General features: G+C 37.2%; 1 protein-coding gene across 1 annotated transcript in view; it reads left to right on the top strand.

The window, feature by feature from the left end:
* Positions 1–25,533, top strand: part of COLGALT1 (collagen beta(1-O)galactosyltransferase 1) — a 72,651-nt gene that overhangs the window by 4,622 nt on the left and 42,496 nt on the right. Inside the window, exons 2-3 of the mRNA XM_053717935.1 lie at positions 586–696; positions 2,138–2,255. Coding sequence (XP_053573910.1) covers positions 586–696; positions 2,138–2,255 — 229 coding nt within the window. The remainder of the gene's footprint in view (positions 1–585; positions 697–2,137; positions 2,256–25,533) is intronic.

Here is a 25,533-nt window from a genome sequence, read left to right on the forward strand (position 1 = left end):
AACATGAAGAAATAGAAAAAAGTCCTCAAGGTAGCCAGTGCAGTCCAGGATTTATTCAGTTAAGAGACATCCAACAAGAAGGTAAAACTCCCTGCTATCAATTTTAGAGTAGACTGTTAAATTAAAGCAATGACATGGATTAACATGACTGATGCTATGTGTATGTACTTGGTCTGTGTTGCGTACCAATGCCTGATCTGTTGTATTTTGTTCTTCAATGGATATTCGAGAAAAGACTGAAGGAGATAATCACTAAGTGTGTATTCTAATTTAATATATACATGTTTATTTTCAGTCTGTGATATGGGATTTATAGCCAATAAGCCTACAGTGGAGATTTTCTCTCTACCTAGAAGTATAAATTTACAAATGTTATGAACAATTTAAAAATCTGTCAGTAATTATCAGTTGCTTCCAGTCATTGCAAATTTAGTTCCCATAAAGTAAACACGAGAACTCTTTGCAAAAAAGCAAATGTAATCTTCATACACAACAGTAAAACAAATATTGACATATGATAAACAGAATTACAACTATGTTTGATAATATAGGAGGCCATGTAAATTGTGTACTTTTCTCCCATAGGGTTGCTACAGATCACAATATAGACAATACAAGCAGTATCCTGCGGGAATGGCTGATAAATGTGCAGAGTCAGTACCACCATGTCGAATGGAGACCACAAGAGCATCCCAGGTACTGTAGAGATAACCAGATAAACACTCAATCCTGATAATAAAAAAAAAAAAAAAAAAAAAAGACCACCCGTCCACTTATAGGTTACAAAACTCAACTTAAAGGGACATGAAACCCAAAATTATACTTTCATGATTCAGTTAGAGAATACAATTTCAAACAACTTTTTAATTTACTTCTATTATCTAATTGGTTTCATTCTCTTGTTATCATTTGTTGAAGGAGCAGCAATGCACTACTGGTTTCTAACTGAACACATGGGTGAGCCAATGACAATCGTTTATATATCTGCAGGCACCAATCAGCAGCTAGAACCTAGGTTCTTTGCTGCTCCCGAGCTTACCAAGATAAGCCTTGCAGGAAAGGATAACAAGAGAAGGAAGCAAATTAAATAATAGAAATAAATTGGAAAGTTGTTTAAAATTGTGTTCTCTATCTAAATCATGAAAGACAAATTTTGGGTTTCATGTCCCTTTTTAAAGGGGCACGAAAGCCAATTTTTTTTTCTCTTTCATGATTCAGAGAGAGCTTGAGACTTAAAACGACTTTACAATTTACTTCTATTATTTAATTAATGCATACATAGGTAGGCTCTGGAGCTACTGATTGGTGTCTGCACATATATGCCTCATGTTATTGGCTCACCCATGTGCATAGCTGTTTCATCAACAAATGATACCAGTAGAATGGTGCAAATTACACACTAGAAGAAACTTAAAAAGTTGTATAAAATTTGTATACTCTATCTGAATCGTGAAAGCAAAAATTTGGGTTTCACGTCCTTTTAAAGGGACAGTAAATGCCTTCTGATTTTATGTAAAATGTTTGTGTAATGAAACAACTTTGCAATACACTTCTATTATTTATTTAGCCCCATATTCATGTAATTTTGCTCTGAAATTTGTGGATTTTCTAACTCTCTGAACTTGAAATGCACCCTGCTGACTTGTCAAGGCTAACCCTACTACATTTCTTTGCTTAATTGGCTTTAGATGCAAAACAATGCATTATATGCTAATGTAACTGTTGTCTAGATTGGCTCCCACAGATAAGGCAAATTGTGGGTGGAGTTTGGCTTTTGCAAAACAATTGTAGTAAAAAACATTTAGACGTTTTAATGACAAGTTGTTTACTGTCGTTTTAAGAGAAGTAACTAAACCACTACAGAAGGGTGTGTCCTGTTCCAGATAATTTAAATCTGCTATTTGTTGTAAACCACCTTCAGACCACATCATCTGTAGAATGTATATTTACCAGCTGCCTTCACCATTCTCTTCCCTCAACTAAATGTTTGTGACCTCAAAACACCACAACCTTAGTAAGCATGAGCCACACACTTTGTTTTATGTAAATAGTCTCAGTACCACATCTCTAATGTATTTTTTTGTATGTTATAATGTCATATCCCTTTTTTTTTTTTTTTTTTTTTTTTTAAATCAAGGTGGTTTCAAGATGAAGAAGGACCCAAACACTGGAGCCGTTCCCGTTACGAGTACGTCATGAAGCTGCGTCAGGCAGCGCTGACTTCAGCCCGTGAAATGTGGGCTGACTATGTCCTGGTATGTGAAAGCTGCTAAAAACTATTGTGCAAAAGCAGGGGACACATGTATTAGGAAGGGGACATGAGAACAAGAAATTATTGGTTAAAGAGACAAACGCTGGAGCCATTCCCGTTACGAGTATGTCATGAAGCTGCGTGAGGCAGTGATAGGGTTGCCACTCGGCCAACATGACCGGTATTTTTGAGGTTCAGGTCAAAGTTGAAAATAAATATAAAATATAGAAATGTAGATGCTATCATGGTGAAATTTAGTTATAAACTAATGACCATTTAAAGCCAGTCCTAGCATCTTTAGTTCCTAATATATGCAGTATAATTATTTATGCTAATGAGCATAATCAGTATTTTTATTCCAAAAAATGGTGGTGACCTTAGGCAGCGCTGACTTCAGCCCGGGATATGTGGGCTGACTATGTCTTGGTTTAAGAAAGCTGATAAAAACTGACTGGGGACACATATTAGGAAGGGGCATAAGGACAGGAAATATTGGTTAAAGAGACAGAAGGTTCACTAAGACCACCATCAACGTCTCAAAATGCTCCAGTCTCCTCAGTTACTATTTTATTCTTTGGAGGCTATATATTTAAATGGACAGGAAATGACACAACATTTCTGTTGTGTTGCTTTAGAATAACATATCAGTTAAGTCATTTGTGTTCTTTGCTAATCTTGGCTTTAGTCCACAGACAGCAAGGTAAGCCACTGTCATAATGTTATTTTAAAATGCATTGTTTTGCAGTTGTTATTTGAAAATCCAATTTGTGTCAGATATGTAGTAGAGTTAGCCTTAGTGAGTCAGCAGGGTACAAGTCTGAAGATTAGAAATTGCTACATTTTCGAAGCTAAATTACATGAAAAGGGGAAAAATAAATATATTGCAACCTTGTTTCATTACACATAAACTAAACAGTCAGACTGAAAATAATTTATTTATAAATGTATTATTTAGAAAATATTTTACCAGTAAGGATACATTGAGATTTCTCTCATTTTCAAGTATGTCCTGGGTCCACAAAACATTGCATTGATACAATAGAGTACAATAAAATACAAAAACAAAAATAATACACAATATATGCAAAATGTAACAGAACAGGTAGGAAATATATAATCAACCATGACAGGTGCATTCTGTTTTGCGATATGTAGAGAGGGATCTCTTAAACGATATTAGGCTTGGGGAAGGTTTGAAAGTGTGCAGGAGGTTGTTCCATAATTGTGGTGCTCTGTAGGAAAATGAGGATCGAGCTGCTTTCTTTTTGTATTGAGGCAAGCTAAATAATGTGCTGGTACTGGATCAGAGGGTATGGGAGGTGGGAACAGCCGGGGAGAGCATTCTGCTCAGGTAGGGTGGGAGCTTCCCAGAAAAGCTCTTAAACACAAGGCAGGAAAGATGGAGGGTGCGTCTGGATTCCAGCGACAGCCAGTTTAGTTCTTTTAGCATGTCACAATGGTGGGTCCTGTAGTTACATTGTAGCACAAAGCGGCAGAGCGAGTTATACAATGTATTAAGTTTATTAAAGGGATATTCCAGCCAAAATTGGAGACCACATGGATGCATTTTGGTATTGGAATATAGAATAGGGTGTGCAAAGCGCCTAGAAGGCTGAGGTGGAAACTAAATAGTAAAGCTCAAAGGCGTGTGAATTGAGAAGAACACAGGATTACACCTCACACACTATTGAGCACACGCTCAGCCTTTAGCTATCTCCTATTGCAGACGCATATCACCTTATCATTCGGCTCATCCCAGTATTCTAACCATTCATTTAGACATGGATCCATGATAAACTTTCACATTGCCACAATTCATTATTGTTTTTATATCATAATTTTTTAGTCAATAGCTTTCATTGTATTGCCCACCATTGTTTTATTCATTGTTTATGCATTGCTGCTATTGATTGTACCAATAAACACCCTTTTAATCTCAAGTGAACACAATCCTGTGTTCTTCTCGATCGCCTTTGAGGAGCTTTACTATTTAGTTTCCACCTCGGCCTTCTAGGCTCTTTGCACACCCTATTCTATATTCATTCTCTCCTGTGGCCTAGCTAGGGGGCCCTTTGTGCATAGCCAGAGGTTCTTATCTGGGCGCTTGGGCTCAATTCTCTTATGCATTTTGGTATTGAACAGAAGCATTTTTGTAATATACATGTATTAGCAAAAATGCTTCTAATAAAAGCTATAGCTGTTTCAAAAGAGTATTTAAGTATGCACTGTGCACCAGCATTTTAAACAGAGCACTTGCTCAAAAAGCCTAACGTACATGTACCATATATTAATGACTCAATTTGTTAATTGCTGACATGATACAAGCCTCACTGATGATCTGAGCAGCTGCAATATTTAAAATGTAGGTGCACTGAGAATATCTAGCTATTCTTCACATGCACGTGCCGAGAAAATTGTTAACCTTAAAACAGTCATACCTTTTACTAGAAGCATTTTTGCCAATACATGTATGTTGCAAATATGTTTCTTCTCAAAGATGTAATTAATCTATGTGCATTTAAATTTTGACCGGAATGTCCCTTTATGGTGAGTTTGCGGTGCAGGTGCATAATATGTAGATACACGTTTTTAAACTACAGATAACCACCATTAAAGACCCATGGGAATTTTTGTAGATAAATCATTTTGACAAGCTTTTCTAAAGAATTGTTATATAGCCTTATGTTAGTTGTTTTAATATCAAAAACTGTTATAACCATCACCATGTTGTAACCTAAGCTTTACTCATCTAATCTCTTCTGTTGAAGACAAGGCAATATATGAGTTATTAAAGTGTGCAAAGAACAGTTATGTAAAATATAGTACTGTTAAAAGGACTTGGAAACTCTTACTTACGGCTAGATTACGAGTTGTGCAGGTCCTAACGCTGATTTTTTTACGCCCGCTGCTATTACGAGTCTTGCAGGTATAGGTGTACCGCACACTTTTTTGGCCTTACCGCAAACCAACTTGCGGAAATTTCGTAAAGGCTTTTTCCTATGGGACTTCCATAGCGCCGGTATTACGAGTTTGTCCTGGGAGGCCAAAAAGTGAGCGGTACACCCTCTACCGCCAAGATTCCTAACGCATTTTAAAGTCAGTAGTTATGAGTTTTACGCTGCAAAGCTGTAGCATAAAACTCAGAACTAAAGTGCTACAAAGTACACTAAACACCCATAAACTACCTATTATCCCCTAAACCGAGGCCCTCCCGCATCGCAAACACTAAAATAAAATTATTAACCCCTAATCTGCTCCGGACGCTGCCGCCACTAGAATAAATATATTAACCCCTAAACCGCCCCACTCCCGCCTCGCAAACGCTAGTTAAATATTATTAACCCCTAATCTGCCACCCCTAACATCGCCGCCACCTACATTATACTTATTAACCCCTAATCTGCTGTCCCCAACGTCGCCGCCACTGTCCTAAATTTATTAACCCTTTAAACCTATGTCTAACCCTAACACCACCTAACTTAAATATAATTAAAATATTTAAAACTAAATACTTGCCTGTAAAATAAACCCTAAGCTAGCTACAATATAACTAATACATTACATTGTAGCTAGTTTATGGCTTATTTTTATTTTACAGGCAAGTTTGTATTTATTTTAACTAGGTAGAATAGTTACTAAATAGTTATTAACTATTTAATAACTACCTAGCTAAAATAAATACAAATTTACCTGTAAAATAAAACCTTACCTAAGTTACACTAACACCTAACACTACACTAAATAAATTACCTAAATTGAATACAATTAAATACAATTGGCTAAATAAAAAAAACAAAACACTAAATTACAGAAAATAGAAAACAAATTACAAGATATTTAAACTAATTACACCTAATCTAATAGCCCTATCAAAATAAAAAAGCCCCCCCAAAATAAAATAAAAAACCCTAGCCTAAACTATCAATAGCCCTTAAAATGGCCTTTTGCGGGGCATTGCCCCAAAGAAATCAGCTTTTACCTGTAAAAAAAAATATGCAAAAAACCCCTAACAGTAAAACCCACCACCCACACAACCAACCCCCCCAATAATACCCTAACTAAAAAAACCTAAGATCCCCATTGCCCTGAAAAGGGCATTTGGATGGGCATTGCCCTTAAACGGGCATTTATCTCTATTGCTGCCCAAAGTCCTAACCTAAAAATAAAACCCACCCAATACACCCTTAAAAAATCCTAACACTAACCCCCGAAGATTCACTTACCGGGAGAAGTCTTCATCTAAGTGGCAAGATGTCCTCCAGACGGGCAGAAGTTTTCATCCAGACGGCATCTTCTATCTTCATCCTTCCGACGCGGAGCGGCTCCATCTTCAAGACATCCGGCGCGGAGCATCCTCTTCAATCGACGGCTTCTTCGGAATGAAGGTACCTTTTAAGTCATGTCATCCAAGATGGCGTCCCTTAGATTCCGATAGGCTGATAGAATTCTATCAGCCAATCGGAATTAAGGTAGAAAAAATCCTATTGGCTGATGCAATCAGCCAATAGGATTGAAGTTCAATAGGATTGAGCTTGCATTATATTGGCTGATTGGAACAGCCAATAGAATGCAAGCTCAATCTATCAGCCAATCGGAATCTAAGGGACGCCATCTTGGATGACATCACTTAATGGTAAATTCATTCCGAAGAAGCCGTCGATTGAAGAGGATGCTCGGCACCGGATGTCTTGAAGATGGAGCCGCTCCACGTCAGAAGGATGAAGATAGAAGATGCCGTCTGGGTGAAGACTTCTGCCCGTCTGGAGGACCACTTCTGCCGGCTTCGTTGAGGACATCTTGCCGCTTGGATGAAGACTTCTCCCGGTAAGTGAATCTTTGGGGGTTAGTGTTAGGATTTTTTAAGGGTGTATTGGGTGCGTTTTATTTTTAGGTTAGGGCTTTGGGCAGCAATAGAGCTAAATGCCCTTTTAAGGGCAATGCCCATCCAAATGCCCTTTTCAGGGCAATGGGGAGCTTAGGTTTTTTTAGTTAGGGTTTTACTGTTGGGGGGGTTGTTCTTATTTTTTTTTAAGGTAAAAGAGCTGATTTCTTTGGGGCAATGCCCCGCAAAAGGCCCTTTTAAGGGCTATTGATAGTTTAGTTTAGGCTAGGGGTTTTTTTTTATTTGGGGGGTGCTTTTTTATTTTGAAAGGGCTATTATATGTAACTAGTTTAAATATCTTGTAATTTGTTTTTTATTTTCTGTAATTTTAGTGTTTGTTTTTTTAATTTAGCTAATTGTATTTAATTTAGCTAATTGTATTTAATGTAGGTAATTTATTTAATTGCTTTGTTAGGTGTTAGTGTAACTTAGGTTACGTTTTATTTTGCAGGTAAATTTGTATTTATTTTAGCTAGGTAGTTATTAAATAGTTAATAACTATTTAGTAACTATTCTACCTAGTTAAAATAAATACAAACTTGCCTGTAAAATAAAGATAAATCCTAAGCAAGCTACAATGTAACTATTCGTTATATTGTAGCTTACTTAGGGTTTATTTTATAGGTAAGTATTTAGTTTTAAATAGGAATAATTTAGTTAATGATAGTAATTTTATTTATATTTATTTAAGTTAGGGTTAGACTTAGGTTTAGGGGTTAATAAATTTAGAATAGTGGCAGCGACGTTGGGGGCGGCAGATTAGGGGTTCATAAATGTAGGTAGGTTGCGGCGACATTGGGGGAGGGAGATTATGGGTTAATAAATATAATGCAGGTGTCGGCGATGTCGGGGGCGGCAGATTGGGGTTAATAAGTGTAAGATTAGGGGTGTTTAGACTCGGGGTTCATGTTAGGGTGTTAGGTGTAAACATAACTTTAGTTTCCCCATAGGAATCAATGGGGCTGCGTTACTGAGTTTTACGCTGCTTTTTGGCAGGTGTTAGACTTTTACTCAGCCGGCTCTCCCCATTGATGTCTATGGGGAAATCGTGCACGAGCACGTATAACCGGCTCACCGCTCACTTAAGCAGCGCTGGTATTGGAGTGTGGTGTGGAGCGCAATTTTGCTCTACGCTCACTTCTTGCCTGTTAATGCCGGGTTTGTAAAAACCCGTAATACCAGCGCTGCGGGTAAGTGAGCGGTGACAATAAACTGCACGTTAGCACCGCACAGCTCATATTGCAAGACTCGTAATCTAGGCGATAGTTACTTTATCAGCAGATTTTAAAATTTAGGATAACCTGTTACAATCACATTTTTTTTTTTAATTTTTTTTATAATTTTTATTAAAGCAGTAGAGAGAGAGAACAATACATAAAATCAGCATAAAACATTTGTTACATCAATTGGTTATATCAAATAATAAAAATAAAAAAAATGAATAAACTTCAAACTACCTGCTTTATCAGTACATTCTGGAAACCGTATATAATATAATTCAGTTTCATTTCATTTGATCGGGGAGGGGTAGAGAAGAACAAAGAATGAAACACTGTGATTCAAAAACAAAATAACACACTGATATGTGTATAAAGGACCGACACAATTAATTTTGAAAAGAAAAAAAAAAGAATATTATAATCACTTTCCATCATCAGGTATTTATTATGGGACATTTAGGTCTTTAAAGGAATAGTCTAGTCAAAATGTAACTTTCATGATTCAGACAGAGCATGCAATTTTAAGCAACTTTCTAATTTACTCCTAATTATCAATTTGTTTTTGTTTTTCTTGCTATCTTTATTTGAAAAAGCTGAAATGTAAGTATAGGAGCCGGCCCATTTTTGGTTCAGCACCTGGGTAGCGCTTTGGTGTCACCAATCAGCAAACGCTCCTAAGCTTACATTCAAATAAACATAGCAAGAGAACGAAGAAAAATTGGATAATAGGAATAAATTAGAAAATCGTTTATAATTGCATACTCTATCTGAATCCTGAAATTTAAATTTTGACTAGACTATCCCTTTTAAGAAAGGGAAAAAAAATAAGTGTTTATGATCACCTCCTATCATCAGGTGATTATTATGGGACTCTATGGTGAAAGATGACTAAAATTTTCAGATAGCGTGTGCAATTTTAAACAACTTTAAATTTTTTTACTTTTTTCATCAAATTTGCTTTGTTCTCTTGATATTCTTTGTTGAAAGCTATACCTAGGAGGTTCATATGCTAATTTCTAAGCCCTTGAAGGTCGCATCTTATCTCAGTGCATTTTGACAGGTTTTCACAGCTAGACAGCGCTAGTTTGTGTGCCATATAGATAACACTGTGCTCACTCCCGTGGAGTTATTTATGAGTCAGAACTGATTGGATAAAATGCAAGTCTGTCAAAAGAACTGAGATAAGGGGGCAGTCTACAGAGGCTTAGATACAAGGTAATCACAGAGGTAAAACGTATACTAATATAACCGTGTTGGTTATGCAAAACTGGGGAATTGGTAATAAAGGGATTATCTATCTTTTTTTTAAACAATAAAAATTCTGGTGTAGACTTTCCCTTTATAAATTTAGTTTATTTTATTCCATTCCCCCTTTAATTTAGCTTCCTTCATATAACTAGATTTCATTAATGGTTTAAATATTTGATTGCAAAATTCAAGACTTTGTTTCTTTAACACACTTCCCCATTTTTTCATATATTTCCTAATTCTTACTTCCAGTTTTTCCATTACATAAAATTGCTTTATTACTATTTGTTGTTTGAGCATATTGAAGAATTGCTTAAAATATGGAGATTGTTTAGAAACCCAACGCTGTCTAATTACTTTCCTACCCAAAATCAAAGTCCTATTTATTACATATCTTAACTCAGTTTCTACTCTTGGTACCTCAAGGAACAAGACTAGGGACATTCTCCATGGAAGCAGTTTTCTTAAATATCTGCAAATCCAATACCATCCTCTGCACACAAAAAAAAATGTTGAGCGCGGCAGGGAGGGGGGATGAGGTTGAGAGGATCCGAGAGGATGGGGAATCAGAGGGTAGGGAAAGGTTCTTGAAGGGAGAGGTGGGTAAATGAGGGAGGGGGAAGGGAGTTGGGCAGCTACCTACCTGGCCTTAAGGATGAATGTGTGCTCGAGATAAGTATGCACAATGCCTCCTAAGAGGTGTATTTTGTTCCTTAAAGTGAATATAAACTTGAGCGTACGTGCTCAAGTCATAGGATAGAATTTAAAAAAAGAATGAGACTTTCATTCATCAAATTTGTAGTCTATACTGATCTTCTTAGATTTTTACCTTTTTTAATGATACAACGATAAGCGCAGTTATTCCGCCTGCCATATTTTCCTTTTTGTCTCTCTATTTCATCTGAAATCCTTCAAATAAGCTTTAATCTATTTAGCAGAGCATAAGTTAGTTCTACCCTCAGATATTGTAAACTGACAATTTAGCAGGATAAACCAGTTTCACAGATAGTCCTTCCTTATTAAATAAGTCCAGATAGGGAATTAGTTATTTTCTTTTAGGGGTAGTCTCTGCAGAATAATCTTGATACAAATATATTCTGTGACTTCCTATAGTATTCTATATGCTCTTAGTATCTATCATCGCCTTATTATGAAAGTTTAAGTATTAAGCAATCACTTGCCTGGAAAGGACAATTCCATTTTGATGTTTGCGTTGGCTACCAGTCCTATGCTTTCTTTCAAAAAAAGGCATATCCACAATCTTAATACCTAATCACTCTGGTAATTGTACGAAAACAAAATATTTAATTAGTTAATTTTTCAATGTTTCTGGTAGACCAAATATGCATCAATTATTATGTCTAGATCATTTTTCAAGGTCATCAACAAATATTTGAGAGCCATGTCTGCTTTAACAATAAGGATCTAATGATCAAATACTTGCCAAATCCTTTCTTTTTTTTCTTTTCTTTTTTTTTATATATATATATTTTTATGGAGGACAACCGATTATATGTTCTTTCTTACAAAGTGTTAGACATACATAACAGATGCATACAACATATCCAATATTATAACTTATAAAGTCCAGTCCTCTTTTTTTGCCCCTTAAACATATTGGGTCTCTCATGGACCTTTGACATTCTATCAGTTCAGAGTTAGGGGTTTAAATAAGAAACACAAAAGAAAAATTACATCTCTGTATATCAAGGAAAAGTGAAATATGTTTTAAAGGACCAGTCAACACATTAGATTTGCATAATCAACAAATGCAAGATAACAAGACTGAACTTCAAATGAGTAGTAGATTTTTTTATAATAAATTTCAACGTTATGTATATTTCCACTCCCCTTGTACCATGTGATAGCAATTAGCCAATCACAAATGCATATACGTATAGTCTGTGAATTCTTACACATGCTCAGTAGGATCTGGTGACTCAACAATTGTAAATATAAAAGACTGTGCACATTTTTTTTTTAATGGAAGTAAATTGGAAAGTTGTTTAAAATTACATACTGTATCTGAATCACTAAAATTTAATTTAACCTGAGTGTCCCTTTAAGTTACAACAAGGAGGAGATGTAAATTACCAGAAATGATTGTATCCTCATTATCTTCAGCAATACCTTAGCAAAAGCCTTCAGTTAAAAAAGGATAAGTAAACGTATTCTTGATATTTAATGTTTGCAGTAACTTTATCTAAATCATACAAATATACTATTCAGTGGGATGTTAGTTAGGGTGCTTTTATAATTGAACTCTATGTCCAATAAGATGTAGTTTGTGCCCTGTAAATAATTAGAGTATACATTATTGCACTGATGCTTATAATAAGTATTCCTACCACAGATTTCTATTAGTAGTATATATGTTGCAATCTTATCTGCAGCAAGATCTATGTGAGGGTATGCAGTTTTTGTTGATTTTTAATAGGATATGTAATATCAGTTGTGCAATCTAAGCATTTCCTCTCCCTCGTCGCCGCGGCCGTCAGCCACGAGGGAGGCGATAGTATAAGCCCAGGATATGTGCGCCACTAGTATAGATGGTATTTCAGTAATCAGTGTGTTGGTTATATTTTATAGATAATGTCTACTATAACTCTAATTGTAGCTACATTTTCTAATCTTCCTAGTTGGTTTGCCTGTGCACATGTGATATACATGAACAAAACTTTCCCAACAATAACCAGAATATGGAACATACTTAAACTTCATTTAACTTAGCAACCTGTTCTTTTAAAAAGAGAAGCAATTGACAATGGTGCTTAACATCTATGCTATCCACCACTTGAATATGTCTGCTGGACAGCTAGGTTTGTTTCTCCTCCGTAATTAAAGATTGGGACATTCTGAGCAGTTTCTATTGTTAAACTGAGGAAACTGGAAATTCTATCATCGGGAAATGATCTGAGAGCGTTCAAAGTCCCCTTAAAGGGACAGTTAAGTCAAAAAAAGTTGAAAGCTAAATCTAGGAGGTTCATGTGCTAATTTCTTAGACCTTGAAGACTGCCTCTAATCTGAAAGCATTTTGACAGTTTTTCAAGACTAGAGGGCGTTAGTTCATGTGTTTCATATAGATAACATTGAGGTCAAGCACGTGAAGCTCCTAGTTGTCAGCACTGATTGGCTAAAAATGCAAGTCTGTGAAAAGAACTAAAATAAGGTGGCAGTTTGCAGAGGCATAGATACAAGGTAATCACAGAGGTAAAAAGTATATTATTATAACTGTGTTGGTTATGCAAAATTGAGGAATGGGTAATAAAGGGATTATCTATATTTTTAAACAACAAAAATTCTAGTGTTTACTGTCCCTTTAATGTTTCTTGTTAAATCAGAAGCCCTGTTCTTTTTCACGGGGGTTAGGATGTCCTCCAGGCTTGTTATGGAGAGTAAAGAGCCTTTTTCAACAAGATCTCCGGCGCCAACGGATCCCCCTCAAGCCCGTGTGTCGGCGGTATAAACTGCAGACTCTGCCCTGTCTTGTGCTGATCCTTTACACAGTGCAAATGTGCGGTGAAATATAATCCCTGTCCTTTTTTGCTGGTGGTTATGCTGTGTAAATTCAAGGCTTTCGCCATGCTTCTATCTGGTGTGATGTCAGGCGCCATCTTGGAGATTGTGAGGATCTCATTCTGTAGTGAGTAATTCATCCTGAGAAGCTTGCCTTTGTGTGTTTTTTACTGCGCTGAACTTGCCTTTTAGAATTATCGGCAGGGATGACGTAGGGAATCGCCGCTTGCATAAATAGTGTTGTCGGTCACAGTGATAGTTGAGCAGGTCTTTTCTGGTGTTGAGGCCGGATCATATACCTCTACTATTATGTATCGTGGTTTATTTAGCATGCTTCTTGTAGTTGGTGCTCGCTTTATTAGTAATTAAATTTCCTGCTCTTAAGGATCTTTGTTAATCATTGCTTGTAATAAAGCTTCTATTTTGGCCATTTTGTGCTCTGGGTTGCTAGAAGGATCATCAATTTGCGGTTCCATAGTTGTTATATTTAACAGCTCTCACCGTTCTCTCACTCCGATGGAAATAATGTGCCGATGCGATTGGGTGTTATCCTCTTCAAAAGATCTCGGTATTGCTGTATTTAGTTTAGCTTATCTAGATCTGGCTGATTACCCTAGGCCTGAGTATTAGCCGCCGCTCCAGGCCTCAATTGTCCATTTTTGTCTCAAAGATCATTAATACAGCCCTTTTGTAGAAAAATACTAGCTGTTCTGAGATAGTAGTACAACGTCACTTGTACAGATAATAAAAAGCTGTAGGTTTGCAGTATTAATCTGCGGATTAAAGACTTTTCTCCTACATTGGTGTATCCGGTCCACGGCTTCATCCTTACTTGTGGGATATTCTCATTCCCTACAGGAAATGGCAAAGAGAGCACACAGCAAAGCTGTCCATATAGCCCCCCCTCTAGCTCCGCCCCCCCAGTCATTCTCTTTGCTGCTCTGAACAAGTAGCATCTCCACGGGGATGGTAAAGAGTATGTGGTGTTAGTTGTCACCTAATCTTGTCAGAAAGGCCCCTTCACTCTGGAATGCAGAGGGAGGAGGCCTCATTTTCGCGCCTTAGTTGCGCAGTTGCTTTTCACTAGGCAGTTCATGCAGCTTCACGTGGAGTGTCCAGAGGCTTGGAAAAGAACTTCAGAGAGACTTATTACTTATTTGAATAAACCCTAAGGAAGGTAAACGCCGCAGTAAAGACTGTGGCATGGGACTGTAGTGTTTTTAACCGGTTAATTGCTACTATTAGCTCCGGTTTGGGCATTAAAGGGTTAATTTGTCATAAAAATCGGATATTTCTTTGATGTTTTTCTGACGTTTCAGTAATAAAGTGTGTACTTTTATTATTTAAAGAAAAGTGGTTTCTAATAGAAATATTAACCAGGAAATAGTTGTTCCTTCTCTGTGTCCTAATCCAGTTTCTAAAAAGGAACGTTTGTTACACAATCTAGATGTGGTTCGTACATTAAAATTCTATTTAGAAGCAACAAAGGATTTCAGACAGACATCATCCTTGTTTGTCGTCTATTCTGGTAAAAGGAGAGGTCAAAAAGCTACTGCTGCCTCTCTTTCCTTCTGGCTAAAAAGCATCATCCGATTGGCTTATGAGACTGCCGGACGGCAGCCTCCTGAACGAATTACAGCTCACTCTACTAGAGCTGTGGCTTCCACATGGGCTTTCAAGAATGAGGCTTCTGTTGAACAGATCTGTAAGGCAGCGACATGGTCTTCTCTGCATACATTTGCCAAATTCTACAAATTCGATACTTATGCTTCTTCTGAGGCTATTTTTGGGAGAGAGGTTTTACAAGCAGTGGTGCCTTCCGTTTAGGTTACCTGACTTGTTCCCTCCCTTCATCCGTGTCCTAAAGCTTTGGTATTGGTTCCCACAAGTAAGGATGAAGCCGTGGACCGGATACACCAATGTAGGAGAAAACAGAATTTATGTTTACCTGATAAATTTCTTTCTCCTACGGTGTATCCGGTCCACGGCCCGCCCTGGCATTTAGTCAGGTTTATATATTTTTTTTTTCTGAACACTACAGTCACCACTGCACCCTATGGTTCTCCTTTTTCTCCTAACAGTCGGTCGAATGACTGGGGGGCGGAGCTAGAGGGGGGGCTATATGGACAGCTTTGCTGTGTGCTCTCTTTGCCATTTCCTGTAGGGAATGAGAATATCTCACAAGTAAGGATGAAGCCGTGGACCGGATACACCGTAGGAGAAAGAAATTTATCAGGTAAACATAAATTCTGTTTTTTTCTGTCGCTGCTTGGACACGCCCCCCCCCCCTTTTTGAGCTTTTTTTTTTTAGCATTTTTTTGCAATGTAGGTGTCTCTCTTCCATATCTAGAACTCTGCATAGACAGATAAACATCTCTGAAGAAAAAAATCGCTTTTTAAAAATTATTTGAGTGACCTCTCCGTACTGACGAGATGTATTAGATCATCTTGCAAGAGCAAAAAGGTTTAGCTCATCAGGCCTTCATTCATCAGATATCATCACATCAGATAATCTTTGTTCTATTTGTGATATCCTTATATTATATTGCTTAAACTCCTTTTCTTTCTTTTAAAGTAATATTTTGTTGAATTAGTTCTATTTGAGACAAAAATAGCTCTTTTAATATCTTGATGATGATATACTGTGCATCAGGTGTGCATTGCGACAGTAAACCTTAAAAATAATGTTATATAATTCTGCACATAGTGCAGAATTATATAACATTATTTAGGTGCTATAGCTATAAATGCCTTTTTTACCTTTTAATTTTTTAAAAATATGGCGCTTTTACAGACCCGCTCTCTGCTGAGCGGGTCTGTTATATTTAGTCAGCGCATCTGGCCAGCTGTATAGTCACAGCCCGGCCCGACCGCGCCATAGCAATAAGTGCAGCTCGCTCCTGTGACAGGAGCGAGCTGCACTTAGTCTTATGGCGCGGTCGGTTTTAAGGTTTACTGTCCCTTTTAAAGGGACAATCTACATTCATATCAAAGTTATATATTTCTAATCATTGCCCAATAGTATCATTTCGTACCTGCATGTCACCATACTGTGCACAACGGTTTTGTAGATATTTTAAATAGATTTGCGCTGTTCAGAAAGTTAAAATGGCCCCTAGACTCCACCTAATAATGACATCATACCTCACTTCAGCCACTCCCCTGAGTTTTTTTTTTTTTTTTTTTTCCTTCTTTCAGAAATTTTAATTTTTTGGACCCATTTTCAAATCAGTAGTAACTGAAATTTTAAAAAAATGTATCCATGTATTTTAGTAATAGTTTATAAACACAGCTCAATTAACCATGTCACTTAAATGGACACTGAACCCAATTTTTTCTTTCATGAATCAGAGCATGCAATTTTAAGCAACTTTCTAATTTAATCCTATAATTATTTTTTCTTCGTTCTCTTGCTTTCTTTATTTGAAAAAGGCATCTAAGCTATTTTTTTGGTTCAGAACCATGGAAAGCACTTGTTTATTGGTGGGTGAATTAATCCACCAATCGGCAAGAACAACCCAGTTTGTTCACCAAAAATGGGCCGGCATCAAAACTTGCCTTCTTGGATTTCAAATAAAGATACCAAGAGAAATGAAGAAAATTTGATAATAGGAGTAAATTAGAAAGTTGCTTAAAATGTCATGCTCTATCTGAATCATGAAAGAAAAAATGTGGGTTCAGTGTCCCTTTAATATATAGTACCTTTTATTTGCAGCAAGTTTGTAAAGCTGAGCACCTCTGGCCGCCGACAGCAAAATGCTATATTTTTATTTTTTTTCAACGAGGGGACATTTCTACCTTTTTACCAATAGCGTGCTTGCATTATGCCGGAGGGCTAGCACGGTATTGGCTAAGTGGTGGAAACACCACCTCATTGAGGAAATTTTGCTGCGGACAGCCAGAGGCTCTCAGCTTGGCATAAACTTGCTGTAAATAAAGGAACTTTCAGCATGAACTTTTTTATATGACTGAAAGTCCCCTTTTATTTATAGCGCTGGTAAATCCTAGAGTTTAAAAAGGATATACCATTTAATGTGGCAAAAAATAAAATGCCAAACTTTTACCATTCCATTGGCTACCTTAATAATTCATCTCTGATAATATTTACCATTAAATGCCTGGTGAAAAAAAACAGAAAGATTGTGTGAAACTGCTCCTTTCTTTAAAGCAGTTATCTTGGAACCAGCTTCCAAACTTAATTTTTTTTCAGACCGGTGGGGTCTAGTGTATGCATTTTCGTTTTCAGGTGTAATCCTCTACTTCTGGCCACGCTTCAATGTGGCAACGTGTAGTGGTAATCCTGATATATATCCTTCACCTCCACTCAATGTAGTTCTTCTCCACTGTGATGTAGCTAGCCTCTCATTTTCATTATTCGGCTGGTTGTTAGTCGCAGATACTGTGTAATGCACTCTTCGGTTCCGTCCAGTTATAGCCAGCCTGTGGCAGTTGGCATCCATGTCTGTATGTGCAGACACGGTTCTCCTATGCCGGCATAATGTCAGGCATTCAGGCCACAATTTGGCGATGTATGTTCCAATGTGCCGGCATGGGCCTTAGTATATCGGCTAGGCCTCAGTGTCTCAGCACCGCCTGTTCCAGGATCACATATACCCACCAACTGGAGCAAGCCTTAAGATTGTACATATGTGCGTGCGTCCAGCCCAATGGTCCAAAGGAGCCAAATTACCTTTCTTACAAAACATTATTTATAGAAACTCATCGGAATTGGAAAGCCCACCATTTTCTCAGGTAAATTACATGGAAAAAGAGGACTAAATAAATATTAAATTAATATAGCAAAGTTCTTTTGCTACACAGTAAACAACATTTTATATTACAACCTCAATGTTTAATGTCCCTTTTAAAGAACAAAGACTTGCATGAGCTTTAGTTAGAGCATAATAGCTTGGTAGCCTTTGTAATTAACCTAAGAGATGTAAAGATAATGAGACAGGGAGATGTGAGTGTACAGTGAGTAAAAAAACAAAACCAAAAAAACCCACAGAAAAAAAAGCAAGCTGGAAATTGAGCCAAAAATGGTTTCAATGATAGAGCGGAATATGAGAACATTCGAAAAGTGTCCATAGAAGGTGATGTTAGTATATGATTAGAAATTCAGATGTTTAGTTATTTATGTTTAAATCATTTTTATTGATATGAACAGAAATGAGGTCGTTACAACATTGGTCATACATCCTTTTTATACATCTAACAGGTGGGATAGGAAGTATAAATGGAGCAAAAGTGCTAAATTTCTGGGTCTCCTGCCACCTACTAAAGTCTCTTAGAGTCCATTGTATATTTCTCAAAGCAGGATCCTGATATTCTATGTTAAGTCCCTTCCATTCAGCTATCGGGGCAAGCCCCTTTAATCAGACATAAGAACAAAGTCCTTGATAGGGTGATGTGAGTGGAATGGGAAATGTCTCTGATCAGTTTCATCTAAGTAGGTGGCATGGTTTTGCTATCCACAAAAACAAAGTGTAAAACCAGGGTGGCAACAGAGATCTTCAACCGAAAAGGGGAAAAGAATAAGGAAGGAAAGAAAGAAAATAGAGTAAGAGTTTAGATAGAAGAGTGCCTACCAATTGCTAATCTGCAGGCTGCTAGTAGAGCTTGTTGATCAATTAGGTAGAGTAAAGAATAGTGAAATGAGATTAAGTGTAGAAGGACGTCGAGGCCCCCCCCCCCCAGGCAACCAAACCGTCTAGCTCCCTATCTGAAAAGGTTCTTAGTGGACCCTATATGTCTGTGGTCTGATTAAGTGTCCAGTAAAACCAAATTCTCTCGAACTGTGCATGAGTGTCTAGAATCTTAGAAGCAGATTCATACATGCGGTAAGTCAATGTTAGTCTATTCAACACTTCCTCCCATGGAGGGGCTTTAGTTTTCCAGTATTTTGCAATACACATTCTGGTGACCGTGCATGCGATCTTGATGAATATGTTTATGTGTTTGTTAAATCTATGTATAGGTTCATTTAGCAGGGCTTGAGAAGGAGTAAGTTGGATACGGTCCTCAAGGACCATTCCGAGAAGAGAGGATAGTTGAGCCCATATTGGCTGTATTATGGCGCAATCCCACCACATATGATGGTACGACCCTATTTCTCCACATCCCCTGTAGCAAAATCTATTGTTAGAGAGGGACATGTGATGGGTTTTAGTCGGGGTTAGATACCATCTATACATAGTTTTAATCGTATTTTCTCTCAGGTCTGCACTTAAAAGACCTGTGCAGGCCGAGTGAAAAATTTCATCCCATCTCTTTTTATCCTTAACCAAGTCCAGGTCTCTTTCCCAGTGTAAGAGTATAGTGGGTTTAGTCAGTTTGTTTAGTGATTGGATCTCTAGGTATATTCTAGATATCGCCTGCTTGGGTCTATGTGTGGTGTTCATCAGGGTTTCTAAAGTTGAGAACGTATTATGGTAAGAGGTTCTTACGTATTTTTGAATTGCTGAGTTGACTTGGAGAAACTGGAACCACTGAAGCTTTATTGAACCTAGTTGAGTCTGTATTTGAGTGAATGTTTTAGACTTTCCCCCAACCAGCCAGTCTGCCACCCTGTACAATCCTTTGTTAGCCCATTTGTTGATTATAGTCTGCACTTGTAATAACCTGTTTATAATTCTCATATAATGAAAAACAGATTATTTGTAGCTGTAAAGTGGAACACCTAATGTTATAAGTCTGTAACAAAAGGGTTAATTAATTACAGCAGTTACTTCAGTAATTGAGTCCCAGCAGTAGGAAATATATATATATATATATATATATATATATATATATATATATATATATATATATATATATATATATATATATATATATATATATATATATATATATAAATAAATAAAGGAATATATATATGAAAGAATAGGTGGAATGAGTTAAATAATAAGATTCATTAGGAGAGTCTGAATATTAATTTATCTGTAGTTGGTAAGTAGCATGCACAAATAATAATGTAAAGTCTGTATATGCAGCACTTAGCAGGTCAAAGCAAGCAGATTTATACACTTAGGCTGGTTTGAGAAGCAGGTAGTAGAGTTATGCACACATGGAAGCAATTGACCCAGAGAGCTAGTAGTAAGTACAGGCTGTAGTTAAGTTGCTTAGACAAAGTATACTGCAGACAGTGTAGACAATGCACATTTAGCAAGTATGATTGAAAAGAGCAGCATGGCAGAATAATTTGTATTCAGAACAAAAGTACTTGCGTGACCGGTAGCTCTAGCGTGGAACAGATAGGCAAATAGGAGAATGATCCGGTGTAGATACTAGGAGAGAAGGACTTCCAGGAGAGAAACAGGAACAGCGGCTGAGATCCTTAGCGTGCTGCTGCAGCGTGTGAAATCCTCAGTGTGAAAGGAAACAGGCGGATGAATACGCCAGGAATGTAGATCCAAACAGGTAGTGCAGGGCTGACAGGGAGACTCAGATGAATACCAGAATCAGCAAACAGGTAGGTGTAAATTAGGCAATAATTAGGTAGCTAGGTTTTGAAGTAACACAGAGCAAAGTTACACCTTTCAGGAATTAGAGACTTGACTTGTCAAATAAATGAGTAAGGTTAGCACTACTCAAAGCAACAAAATAATCAAGCAATGAGTTGATGTGAGAATGAGGTTATAAAGACTTTAGGGGTGGAGTTCCAGTTAAAGGGACATTACAGCACCTCGCTGGAGAGGAGATATCTAATTGGATACATAAGTGTTTGGATAGGTAGTAATTTTTGTTGTTTAGTAAATAATGTCCATAACTGTGTAGTGTTGTCTAAAATGTATGATCTGAATTTGTAGGGTATCTATTCCACAGAATGTCATCAACATGATTGGACCCCCTCAGATCTGCCTCTATCTTAATCCAAAGGACCTCCTCCCTTCTTCCCCCTATAAGTACCGTTTGGGCTAGTCTTGCTGCTCTGTAATATTCTAACAGGTTAGGTGCTCCTATCCCTCCCAAGACCCTATGTTTTGTGATAAGTGTAGAAGAGATTCTGGCCATTTTCTTCCCTCTTATAAATGTTATTTAGTTCTGCCTGGAGTGTTTTCAATTCTGTAATTGGGACCTCTATGGGGAGTGTTCGGAATAGATATAATAGGCGGGGCAGGATATTCATCTTTACTGCTGCCAGCCTGCCCATCCATGAGAAAGTGTATGTCCTCCTTATTGAGATTCCTCCTAATTTCCCTGAACATAGGTTCATAATTGCGTTTGTGTAGCTGGCTAATTTGGGTAGTCGGGCAAATCCCCAGATATTTAAGGGAGTGTGTGGCCCATTTTAGGTCAAAATTGACTTCTATGAGCTTCTTAGTGTGTTGAGGTAGACCTAGTGATAATGCTTCACATTTACCAGATTGACCTTATAACCTGAGATCTGGGAGAATTGATCTAGGATTTTATATAAGTTGGGCAATGATAGAAGGGGTTTAGTCAATGTCAACAGGATATCGTCTGCGAAGAGTGTTAATTTGTATTCCTGATCTTTAATCATAACTCCTGAGACATCTGGTGTCTTTCTAATTTTTGCTGCTAGGGGTTCTATGCAAAGTGCTAAGATAAGGGGGGAGAGTGGGCACCCCTGTCTTGTCCCATTTAATATAGGAAAGCATCTTGATTTATATCCTGAGACGGAAACCTGAGCTGAAGGAGTCGAATATATCACATCCAACGCTTTAATGAAGGCCCCTCCAAATCCCATCTGGAGTAGGACTGCTCTCATATATCCCCAATCTATTCTATCGAATGCCTTCTCTGCATCCAACGAAAGGAGCAGAGAAGGCATTCCAGTTTTCCCAACATAATCTATTATATTTAATAACCTGCGCACGTTATCCGGTGCTTCTCTATCTTTAATAAAACCCACCTGATCCAGGTGGATCAACTTTGGAAGGATATGTTTTAGGCGGTTAGCTAATACCTTAGTAAGGATCTTCAAGTCTTGATTAATGAGTGAGATGGGGCGGTAACTGGAGCACAGCTTATGATTTTTACCAGGTTTGGGTATTACCACTATCCTAGCTTGTAAAAGGTCATTCGGGATTATGTGACCCTCCAATATATAATTACAAAAGTCAGTGAGGTGGGGCACTAATATTTCCTTAAATGTTTTATAGTATTCGCTAGCGAATCCATCCGGCCCCGCTGCTTTCCCTGACTTAAGGTCTTTAATAATACCTAATATTTCCATTCTCGTAATTGGAGCATTTAGGCTGTCGCCGTCTTCCCCCGAGAGGGAATTCAGCCCAGCTTCCTCTAGGAATAAAGTAGTTTGGGATACTATCTCTTGTGTGTGTGTTACTTTGTTTCCGTCATAAAGCCTCCCATAAAAGTCTGCAAAAGCATCCACTATGTGTTGTGGTTGTGACACGAGAGCACTGTTTGGGAGTAGGATGGACCCTATAGTGGACGCCCTACACCGTTCTCTTAGTTTGTGTGCTAAGAACCTATCCGGCTTGTTCGCGTATATGTAGTATTGTGTATTGAGTTTCTGGATCGCTCTAATTGATTGATTGTTTAGGAGGTTAGCTAGGTATGATCTCTTAGTTTCTAATGTGGATAGGATATCCGTTCTGTTAGTCAATCTATGTTTGGTTTCAAGTTCTCGTATTTCTGTATGAAGTTTTGATATCATGGATTTATATTGTCTATTCCGTTGTGATTTCTCCCGTATAAGCAGACCTCTAATGTATGTCTTGTGTGCTGCCCATGGAGAGATTGGGTTGAGTGTGGAGCCCCTATTGATGTCCCAGAATTCAGTAAGTAGCTTGCTAAGTCTGTCTTTAACTAGGGGATGTTTAGTTATTTAAATGAACAAATGGTGTCATAAAGGATACATGTAGCCATTCAGTGGGTTTTTTTTCCCTGCAGGCCCTAATCTGTCATAAATAGAAACAGAAGATACTGCATTTATAAACGCCCAGAAACATACAGATTTATTTTATTCTATAAATCTCTTTCATTTTTACCTTCTCTTTTCACTTAAATCCTTGAATGTGAATTACGACATCACTCTGAGAAAATGCAAACTGTTTTGTTGTTGTCTTGGGGTCTGTTTTTCGTTGAGCTTCACAGCATCTACTTTTTGGTTTCCAGAATCTGAGGCCCTCTGCCATCTCTGACTGATGCCTCCGATAGGTGCAACATCACCATGCAGGGTATGTGTTCTGGAACATATGTCTTGGGCTCCCACACCACATAGACATGTGACTCCTTATTTGAAAGAGGAGCATCTGCCCATTTTAATGATGGGTGGTCCTCTAGGATGCAGGAGATCACTGGAAAACCACAATGTGATTATCATGTGTAAACATAAATAGTTGAAATGCAAGCAGTTTTGGCTGAGCGGTTGAGGACTCTAAGGCAGCTTCTCTCTCAGATGAGGGGTGCTAATTTCCAGAGGCTGCCATGTTGCCAAACTCTATGCCAAACTTCCTTCACAATGTCACTTCAACCATAACTACATAAACGCCAATAGTGTTTTAAATTGATCGAGAAATTTTATTTTTTTGCTTTCAATAAACTTTGTTGATAAAAGCAAAAAATAAACAACTATTGAAGCTTATATGTTCATTGCGAGGCCAGGATTGTGTATATACAAAACAGGATTTAAAGAGAATGAAACAAATTAGATAGAAATAAATTGAAACGTTATTTAAAATTGCATACTCTATCTGAATCAAGAAATCATGGGTAACAGGAGCTACATGTTTCAAACCTAGGAATTCACTGGTTGAAAAAGAGAACTCCAACAACTCTATTGTTTAGGAACTTGCCTCCACATGTGTGAAATCAATCAGCAATGATGAGGTCATGCTCTGCTTTGTGGTGATCTTGTGAGATTTCTTAGTAAACTTCCTTAAACTGAATAGGAAAATAACATGACTGTGCCTGCACATGCCAGATGCACACTCCCTTGCAAGTCCTGGGACTAACATCCTGATTGGCTGCTTAAAGTCTCTTTACATTGGGGTGAAATTTTGAGATACAATATCTTCCTTTTTTACATAGTGATGCTCAAGTGATAATTTCTAGTCGGCTTTTTACAGTTAAAGGACCAGTCAACACATTAGATTTGCATAATCAACAAATGCAAGATAACAAGACAATGCAATAGCACTTAGTCTGAGCTTCAAATGAGTAGTAGATTTTTTTTATAACAAATTTCAAAGTTATGTATATTTCCACTCCCCTTGTACCATGTGATAGCAATCAACCAATCACAAATGCATATACGTATAGTCTGTGAATTCTTGCACATACTCAGTAGAATCTGGTGACTCAAAAATTGTAAATATAAAAGACTGTGCACATTTTTTTTAATGGAAGTAAATTGGAAAGTTGTTTAAAATGACATGCTGCATCTGAATCATGAAAATTTAATTTAACCTCAGTGTCCCTTTAAACTTCATCACTTTTTAAAGTGATTCAACATTTGTTGAAGCACATTTTTGTTTTTTTATGGCTTTTGAATAAATATTTGGGAAAAGGGCTGCTCCAAACTACTGGAATGCAAATATGACAACTTATTACACAGAAGCCCATGTGACTATTGTAGCCTCTCTTTAACCATTAATTCTCTTTAAAAATTCTGTTTTTATCCCATACTATGCAACAAAGGCCAAAGTGTTTTGAATCTGAATTTTTTAAATGCTGCAAATTGCCTAAACCAGCTATTTGATTTGCAGATACATAATTTAGATTTTTGGCTGCAAATTTTTTACAAAAGAAATGTCTTAATGTAATTTTAAACTACTGTGCTGCTACTAATAAATGTGCATTAGTAGAATGTACACAAAAAGCACACCCTTTAAATGTCCTGGAAGATTTGTTTTTATAAAAGCTGTGATTATTTACAAATTGTCAGATTAACACTGGGATATTGCAGGCAACTATATAATGCTATAGTAACAAGATAGTATGTCAAGTAGTACTAATGGTAAGTACCTATAGGTGCCAAATATTTTTGTAATCAACAAGCACCTGGGGCAATATAGCACTAAGGAATACCTAGAAACGATTTTCAGATTATGAGATTAAAGTTATTTTGCTAATACTCTATCTGTAATTATAAGGTCCTTTCTTGCACAGTCGACTCTCAGAGGTATTATTCACATACCTATGCTATATATTGATATCGAGAGAGTTCAAGCAGACAGAATCTATTACGTTGAGCAGCTATGCTAAAGTTAGCTGTGCAAGCAAGGACTTTATAATTCCAGATAGAGTATTAGCTAGATAGCTTTAATCTCATAACCTGACATTCCACATATTAACAGGTCCTCTTGTTACAGCATTTATTTTTTAATTTATTAATAGTTGGCTACAAAAGATATTGTTTGTATCTGACTGCTTGATATTATACAAACCAAGTACAATTTTTCATATCTAGATACATGATTCTCAGA

The sequence above is a fragment of the Bombina bombina genome, chromosome 6 (assembly GCF_027579735.1).
Source record: "Bombina bombina isolate aBomBom1 chromosome 6, aBomBom1.pri, whole genome shotgun sequence".
Lineage (NCBI taxonomy): Eukaryota > Metazoa > Chordata > Amphibia > Anura > Bombinatoridae > Bombina > Bombina bombina.